Source organism: Chrysochloris asiatica, unplaced genomic scaffold (genome assembly GCF_000296735.1).
Source record: "Chrysochloris asiatica unplaced genomic scaffold, ChrAsi1.0 scaffold00124, whole genome shotgun sequence".
Lineage (NCBI taxonomy): Eukaryota > Metazoa > Chordata > Mammalia > Afrosoricida > Chrysochloridae > Chrysochloris > Chrysochloris asiatica.
The window spans coordinates 8,709,302-8,718,168 of record NW_006408642.1 but is presented as its reverse complement, the minus strand read 5'-3'; the positions used below and the strand labels follow the sequence as shown (position 1 = coordinate 8,718,168).

The following is an 8,867-nucleotide window of genomic DNA, read 5'->3' as shown; positions in this document are numbered from 1 at the left end:
TAGTGAGACTGGCCCAGGATCGGACATTGTTTCATTCTGCTGTGCATGGGGTCGCTATGAGTCGGTTCCGACTCGATGGCATCTGACAACAACAATCTAATCCTTTAATAAAAATGACTAAAAAAACCTTGGTCCAAATGAAAGACGCAGGGGGTACAGCTCAGTGGTAGAAAATTTCACTGCAAATGAAAGACACATAAGTAGCGGCAAAATACAAATGAAAATGAAATCTGAAGACTTTCACTTTTCATATAAAACATTCCAGGTTCTGTGTGCCAACTATGACTGATGTTTCTGTACCGTTACCACCCTGGAAGCCAGGCCTGCACTCCAGGTTGATATTGACCCAGGTAAAATGGAGTACCTAAATAGAACATAGTATTTCAAATGTGTTAGCTTAGCAGTGTAGAACAAACGCAACATTGTTCTGTTCCATCCTTTTATCCATCTAAGATGCATTCAGGAAGCAACTACTACTTATCATATGTCCTGCTGGGCACTACTCTTCACGGTCAATATGGCAGCCTCATATAAGGAGTCCTGATGGTGCTGTGGGGTAGGCACTGGGCTGCTAACCACAGGTCAGAGCTTCAAAGGTACTTTTGACTCCTCAGAAGAAAGATGAGGCTATTTGCTCCTGTAAAGAATTGGTGGTGGTGGTGGTGGTGGTGTGTCTTTGAGTCGGTTCTGACTCATAGCGATCCTGTGTAGGATTTCTGAAGCTGTAAATATTTACAGGACTAGGAGGTCTCACCTTTATTCTGCAGAGTGTCTGGTAGATTCGAACTACTAACCTTTTGGTTAGCAGCCCAATACGTAATCACTAGGCTACAGACTCAGAAACCATGTATGGTAGGTTTCACTACGAGTTAGAATTGACATGAAGGCAGTGGGTTTGGTTTTTTGTTTAGCCCCATATGGCTATTTACATTTAAATGAATTAAAATTAAGAGCATTAAAATTCCAGAATCTCAGTTGCATCACACCGTTTCAAGTGCTCAATGTGGCTAGTGGCTGCTGTATCTGACCAGCACAGATGCAGAACATTCCCAGCGCTGCAGAAACACTCTGTTGGACTGGACTCTGCACTAGATGTAGTATCCAGATTTGCCTTGCTGTTGTTGGGTGCTATTCAGTCTAGTCTGCTTCAGAGGGACTCCATGGAACGAAGCAGAACTTCCCCAAAAGGCTTTCTAAATTGCAATATTTATGGAAGCAGGTTGTCAGGTGTTTCTCCTTTGGAACCTCTGGGTGGGTTCAAACAGCCAATAGTTCATCTAGTAACCAAACAATTAGCAATTTGCACCACCAGGACTGCTTAAAGTGTCTATAGAAGAACATCAAATAGGTCTGTACTCAAAAAAGATTAATTTCCTTACCCTCTAAAGATCAAAAGGCGTCCTGGTGTGGCGCTGTGGGTTAATGCACCAGACTGCAAAGCCGTTTGAACTGCAAGGTCGGTGGTTCAAGCTTACCAGTCACTACTTGGAAACTCTATACAGGGTTGCTATGGGTCGGAATCAACTCGATGGCACTTAACAACAACAAGCAACAACAACAAAGATCAAATGGAGTCCTGGTGAGGCACTGTAGGATAAGCACTGTTTTAAAATTTAGAAATGTTCAAACCCACCAGCTGCTCTTTGGAAATCTAATACAGAATCGCTATGAGTCAGCAATAACTTCATGGCACTTAACAACAACAATAAACAGTCCTGGTATGGTGCTGTAGGATAAGCAATTGACAAAAAGTTGTCAACTGTCAAAAGTCAACTGTCAAAAGTGGACAGTTCAAATCCACCCCATACAGTGTCACAATGAACCAAGTCAAAGGCACTTAGCAACAACAACCGAAACCAAATGGGAGCACTGTAGCTCCACTGGGCTACTAACTACAGGTTGGCAGTTTGAACTCAACAGCTGCTCACTGAAAGGAAAGGCTTTCTACTCCCATAAAGATGTCTAGCCTCAGAAATTCCAGGTTGGTGTAGTTGTTGTTAAATGCCACTGACTTAGTTCTAACCCATAGTGGCCCTGAATAGGGTTTCAAGGAGCAGCTGGTAAGCTTGAACTGGCAACCTTGTGGTCCAAACTGACTTTGCAGTACAGGCCATTAGCCCACAGCGTCACACCAGGACTCCCAGAAACTTAAAAAATCATTTAAGACAATCTGTTTAAAAATAATATAATAACTTTCTCTGCTTTATCCCAATAATTTATTAGAAAACATATTAGGGGAAACTAGCTCATTCACTGTGGCCACAAAAATTAAAAAGCTAAAAATAAACTTAGTAAAAATTATGCAAAACTAAAATAGTTATACGAAACCAAAAACTTACAGCTGCTGAGTGGCAGCAAACTGACAATTCTTTTTTCCACAGAGTGGCTGGTGGGTTCAAACTGCTGACCTTTAGGTTAGTAGCCAAGCACTGAACCCACTATACTAGTAGGACTCCTAGAATAACTATAGGCTTTAATAGAGACACAGCATTTTCCTAGATATACAAAACTTGATATTATAAAGTTATCAATTCTTCCTAAATCACCTAACAATAATTGTACTTAAAATTACTGTCAAAATTATGCTTCCATACATAATTGACCAAGTGATCCTGAAGTTTATCTAATAGAACAAATAACACTAATAATAATACATACATACTTGGAAATAAGTGATTAAAGACAGTTACATAATTAGATAACCTATGTAAATAAGCTAATAAGTCTGTAATAGCTGTGAGTGGTTCTTGAAGAGAGTTTGGATTACTAATAATATGACAACCATTTAGAAAGAAGTGAATGAAAGACATGTGCTTCATGCCCTGTATCAAACTAAATTTAAAACGGATTCAAAATTTGTGTATATTTAAAAAATGGAACCAGAAAGATACTATACACACACATATACTCAGCTGCTAATCCTAAGGTCAGTGGTTCAAACTCCTAGGCACTCTGTAGGAATGAAAACCTGGCGTTCTGCAGGACTATAGTGATCCGAGCTCATAAAGACCAAAGCCTAGGAAACCATATGGGGCAGTTCTACTCTGTCTTCTAGGGCCACTCTGAGTCCGAACTGACTTGATGGTACACAACAACACATGCATGTATACGAACATTGATTACAAGCGCTCATGGAACGTTGGGGGTAAGGAGGTGGGAAGATCCTCACTAAATGGAACCGTAAAAGCAAGGACACAGAATAGTCTGAGCAAGTGACTGAGCATGCCAAGCCTCTGTTTACTCATCTTTGAAATGAGGACACAAAACCCTACCTTGCAAAGTCATGAGGACAAGTAAGCATACAAGTATATGCCAAATGACTGGCCTACTTGCACAAAAGGCAAATTAACTCTTGTGTTGTTGATTATTATCCCACAGTGGTTGCCAGTTAAGAATGTAAACATCAAGAACTCAGACACCATTTTCTTCACTGTCGTTTTTCCCTCCCCAGATGGTTATTGGCAACAGGAAAATTAAAAAAGAGAAACAAAGCTATCGTACAAAGATTGTTTTTGAACACACCTGCATTACTGGATCCAAGAGAAATGAGTATCTCTTCCATTCAGAGGCACAGCGCAGTCTGATGATCAAAACTAGATTTGGAGTTTCAGCGTAATGGTTTTATTTGGAGTACGTTTTCAGTTCAACAAGCCTCTATAAGCTGAATTTGATGTTCGTTAAGAGAGGCTCTGGTTTGCATGAGATGGGTAGAGGTTGAGGGTGCAGGGAAGTAGTCTCTATTTTAAATGCATAAGATGGTTAAATTATTGCACTGTGGAGATGCCCTCTGGAGTTCACTCAGGGATAGGGAAAAATGCTTCCTATCAAGATATGTAAACACACAGGCTGAAAGACCAGAGCCTCCCAAGAAGGGCTCAAGGGCAACAACAGAATTTTCTGGAAGCACTATGAACTGCAGGAGGAGAAGGGAAAATGTAGGCATGTATAATTTGGAGGCCTCCTGGTACTTGGTGTCCACTTGACCTACATGGAGACGCATATAGCAGCCATCTGAAGGGCCAGCAGGTACCAACCAGAGCAGGTGGCAAGCCTGTAAGAAGTCCTTCCCCTCCACCTGCAGTCTAGGTCCCAAGGCTGAAGAGTGACCAGCATTTCTAAATGATGAAACAAACTTCAGACAGTTTTCCTAGTGTAGTTTCCACTTCAGTCTTCTCAGTCACGTTTCAACTTGTGGTTTCAAGTTCTGATGAGCAAAGTCTTCATGTTGTCATTTGTCTTGGTTTCAATCCAATTGCATTTTAGAAAACTATCCCAGCCGTTTCCACTTGTACCATTTAAAACTGTAAGGTAATAAAGCAACAGTAAATATTTTACAACTTTAAAAACCACAAAAAAAAGAAAAACAAGAGAGCTGACCAATAATCCATTTCCATTCTACAACTATTTGTTTTGTTTTGTTTTTTGAGCATTGTCTGTTATACATATACAGTCATACCTTTTGTTACCTCATGCAGTAGGGAGCTTCCTGCATAGAAATGTCTCGGTGGTGGTCCCTTCAGCTTAACAAAAAGTCCTTCATACTCTTCACCTAAAGTGAAATCTTGGGTGGGGGCGATAGTGTAATTTTGTCCCTCTATAACCACTGTTTCTCTTCTCATCCATCCCCCTAAGGTCAAAGGAAGGGTGTTACTTCCCTCTGTTTGTACTTAACCAGATCCTCTCAACATAAATTGCTATCATCTGATTTACCCACCTCGACTCTATTCAGGTTCGCTATAAGTGAGAACAAACTTGACGGCACTTAACAACAAAAATAATTTTAAATGTAAAGGCTGAAGACAGCTACTATTAGCTACTGCAAGGTTGGTTTTAACCGCAAGGTCAGCGCTTCAAACTCACCAGCCGCTCCTTGGAAACCCTATACAGGGTCGCTATGAATTGGAGCCAAGCTGATGGCACTTAACAACAGCAACAATCCTAATTCTAATTACAAGCACCATTAACCCAATCTGGTCTCCTTTTCAGCTCCTGATAATGCTGAGATAAGTCAGTCTTGTACCAAAAGCAAACACCCCTCTAAGAACGCTCCCCAGTCACAGGGGGTTGGGCACAAGGGGTAAGTGCATGGGATTCCAAGACTTTAAATCTTCGTGGGAGCAGAAAACCTCATCTTTCTCCAATGGAGCGGCTGACAGCTGGAACCATGGACCTTGTGGTTCCCAGTCGAATGCTTATCATACATTTGAATCTAGTGATGGAGAGAATTGGAAATAGGTGGGAGGCTGAAAAATCTAGCCTCAGCATCCTTGTTAGGGAATTTTGAAAAAGTTACTAAAATTCTTCAAGGTTCAATTAACTTAAGCTATGAAAAACAACACGTCATAACACGGCCCTGGAGAAGGATAGTTATTTGTAATCATCATCATCACTATTACTATTATAAGTATTGGTTTCTAACTCAATAAAGATATTTTAAAGTAATATATAAACTGTCAAATATAAAATGCAAAATTCCTTAACAGAGTAATTATAATGATGATGGTCACTACTGTAAATATTCAATGAGTTATAGTCAGAAATCCAAATTATTTTGTATTCCTTCAAATGTTTGCAGAAATTAAGATCCCCTGTCTTTGCCATTATCCCATCATGAATTGTGATGAAGTTAGAAACTTCACAATGCTAAGGAACCTCTAAAAGCTGTTTATCACACATGGCATCTTTGTTAGGTAAATGAATCTATTAGCCATTGTCTTTCATAAATGTGGTTATATCTAATTGTGGGACTTGTCTTTCTCCTATCATAGGGACAAACCAAATGGCTGCCTCGATAAATGAGACTGACACCAAGTTTAAGGTCTTTGGGACCACACCCTATGACTATTCCGAGGGAAGTCCCTGTGAAAAAGTCAACATTAAGGATCTGGAGGCCCAGTTTCTACCCCCACTGTATTCCCTGGTGTTCATTGTTGGCCTGTTGGGCAATGTGACGGTGGTGGTGATTCTCACAAAATACAGAAGGCTCAGAATTATGACCAACATCTACCTACTCAACTTGGCAATTTCGGACTTACTCTTTCTAGTCACTCTTCCCTTCTGGATTCACTATGTTGGATGGAACGAGTGGGTTTTTGGCCACTGCATGTGTAAGTTCCTCACAGGACTTTATTACATAGGCTTGTACAGTGAGATCTTTTTCATCGTCCTGCTGACAATCGACAGGTACCTGGCCATTGTCCATGCTGTGTTTGCCCTGCGAACCCGAACTGTCACCTTTGGTATCATAACCAGCATCTTTACCTGGGTCCTGGCAGGGCTTGCAGCCCTTCCTGAATTTATTTTCCATGAGTTCCAAGAGGATGTTGAACAATCTGTCTGCAGTCCTCATTACCCAGAGGATGAAGAAGATACCTGGAAACGTTTCCAAGCTTTGAGGATGAATATCTTGGGTCTTGCTCTCCCTCTTCTCATTATGGCTATCTGTTACTCGGGAATTATTAAAGCACTGCTGAAATGCCCGAGCAGACAAAAGTACAAGGCCATCCGGCTCATTTTTGTCATCATGGTGGTCTTTTTCCTTTTCTGGACACCTTACAGCCTGGTTCTCCTTCTTTCTGCTTTTCAAGTCATCCTCCCTGAGAACAACTGTGAGCAGAGCAAACAACTGGACCTGGCCATGGCGGTGACAGAAGTGGTCGCCTACACCCACTGCTGTGTCAACCCTATCATCTATGCCTTTGTCGGTGAGAGATTCCAGAAATACCTCCACCACTTTTTCCACAGGCATATAGGCATCTACTTGAGCAAGTACCTTCCCTTCCTGCCTAAAGAAAAACAGGAAAGGGCCAGCTCTATCTCCCCATCAACAACAGGGGAGCAGAGACTATTCTCTGAAGTATTTTAAATCAGATGCAGGAAATTTCCTGAAGAAAATGGACTGGGCAGATGGAGCAAAATGTATTAAGTCAACCACCTTGACCTTCAGGCCAGTCCTTTGGACTTCCAGGGTAACACTGAAGCATTTGAAGCCTTAAAATATATAAATCACGATGGCTGCATGTCCATGCAACCCAGAGGTTAAGGCTGGGTGGTCTACTTATCAATAACCCTGAAATGCAGAGCTTTGCTTGTTTCTCAGAAATTATGTAAATTTTAATGCAACTGAATGTCATATGGTCAATATTATACACAGCTACACAAAGATACAATAAGTCAATTATTTCTTAAGGTGCCTACCTCTTTCATTGCCTGATGAAAACAACTTTTCTTTCTTTCTTTTTTAAAACATAGATATGCACTCTCAGGCAACAAAATGTCATGCCATGCTTGTCTTACTCAGCACAGGCCAAGTGAATTTTTAGGCACACTGACTATTCCATGAGTGACTAAATGCAAGAGGAAGAACAATTAGGTATGTTCAATTTAGAGAATGAAGAAGCCTCTCAGGGACCTGAAATGGACAGACACAGTCCTCTTAACTGTTAGGGTGCTGTTGTAGAGCATGCTAGTGGCTGCTCTAACTCCCCCTTGAACTCCTGAATAAAAGAAGTGGTCCAGTGTGGAAATGGGGAGATGTTGGACTTGCAGAAGTCCTCTGCAGCTCTGGCTCAGAACCACTTTGAGGGTTTTTTTTAAGTATGGATGGATGGGCCTCAACCCAGAATTTCTGGACTGAGTTAGGGCCTGAAAATTTGCATTGCTAACAAGTTCCCAGGTGATACTGTTGCTGCTGCCGCAGGTCTAGGGACCACATTTGGAGCATTGTTCTAGCTGAAAGGCTCCTGGAGACCCCAAGAGTCATCCTTGAAAGAATTTCATGGTTCCCAAAGGAAAATGGAGAGAATCTTTATGAACTAGACTCTGAAGGACAATTACCATTCTAGGCAGCTGGTAAATGATGTCAGTTGAACCTAAACCAATTAGGTTAATGGGAAGTTCTATTCAACTGAGATTTTTGTTGAGTGCTTTTCTGTTTGCTTCTTCTTTATATCCTGCTCTAGCAGTCATGGGAGATACAAAGGTGAACCAGACTTTGTCTGTGAGTTACATGCTAGAGAGAAAAAATGCAACTTGGGATATAAAAGTCTCAAAAACAGCAGTTTGAGTGGCTTAAGTCCTTTTCCTTATCCTACTTATGATTTCTTGGACAGGTAAGTGCCAAGTCTCTGTTTAACTTGTGCCTCTCAACAGAGACATAATACTATGAACTCTGCTAACTGCTCATCCACAATAGTCTTGTTACGTTATAGGGAGATACAAATACTGATTTGGTTAAGTGAAGGATGCAAACATGTATAAAACAAACACAATCTCTGTCCCCATTAAATCTTCAGTCTAGTAGAGAGTATCAGCTAAAAACATATCATTTCAGTACAAAGAACAGAGTCAATGCTATGGCTGGTCCAGAAAGAGAGAGGCAATTTCCAGCTGGAATCTAAGGGAAGGAAGGAAGGCTTCAAGGAAGAGGTGACTTTGGAAAGGTCTTTGAAGGAGGAGCAGAATTAAGAAAGGGAAAAAAGGATTTGGGGGAAGGATTCTGACTCACAGTGAGCCTACAGGACAGAGTAGAATTGCCTTGTGGGATTTCCAAGACTATATTCTTTGTGGGAGCAGACAGCTTCATCTGTCTCCCAAGGAGTGACTGGTGAGTTTGTACCATCAATCTTGTGGTTAGTTCAACATTTAACCCACTGCGTCACCAAAGCTTCTTAAGTCATGAAAATGATAAGTTCCAAGGCATGGGGAATGCATACACATTTTTGCATAGTAGAACGGGACTAGAAGGTTGGGGTGAGCCATAAACTTTAAGCAACAAAGCTAGGACTTTCTTCAGAAAACAAGAGGGGAGGTAATGGCAGGATTTTTGCAGGAGAGTAAAGCAATCAGCATAGTGCATTAGAGGATAA

At 41.2% G+C, this 8,867-nt stretch overlaps 1 protein-coding gene across 1 annotated transcript; it reads left to right on the top strand.

The window, feature by feature from the left end:
- Positions 1–5,779: 5,779 nt before the first annotated feature.
- Positions 5,780–6,865, top strand: LOC102829609 (c-C chemokine receptor type 3-like). The gene has a single exon (XM_006868815.1). The coding sequence runs from the start codon at positions 5,780–5,782 to the stop codon at positions 6,863–6,865; it is 1,086 nt and encodes a 361-aa protein (XP_006868877.1).
- The last annotated feature ends 2,002 nt before the right edge of the window (positions 6,866–8,867 follow it).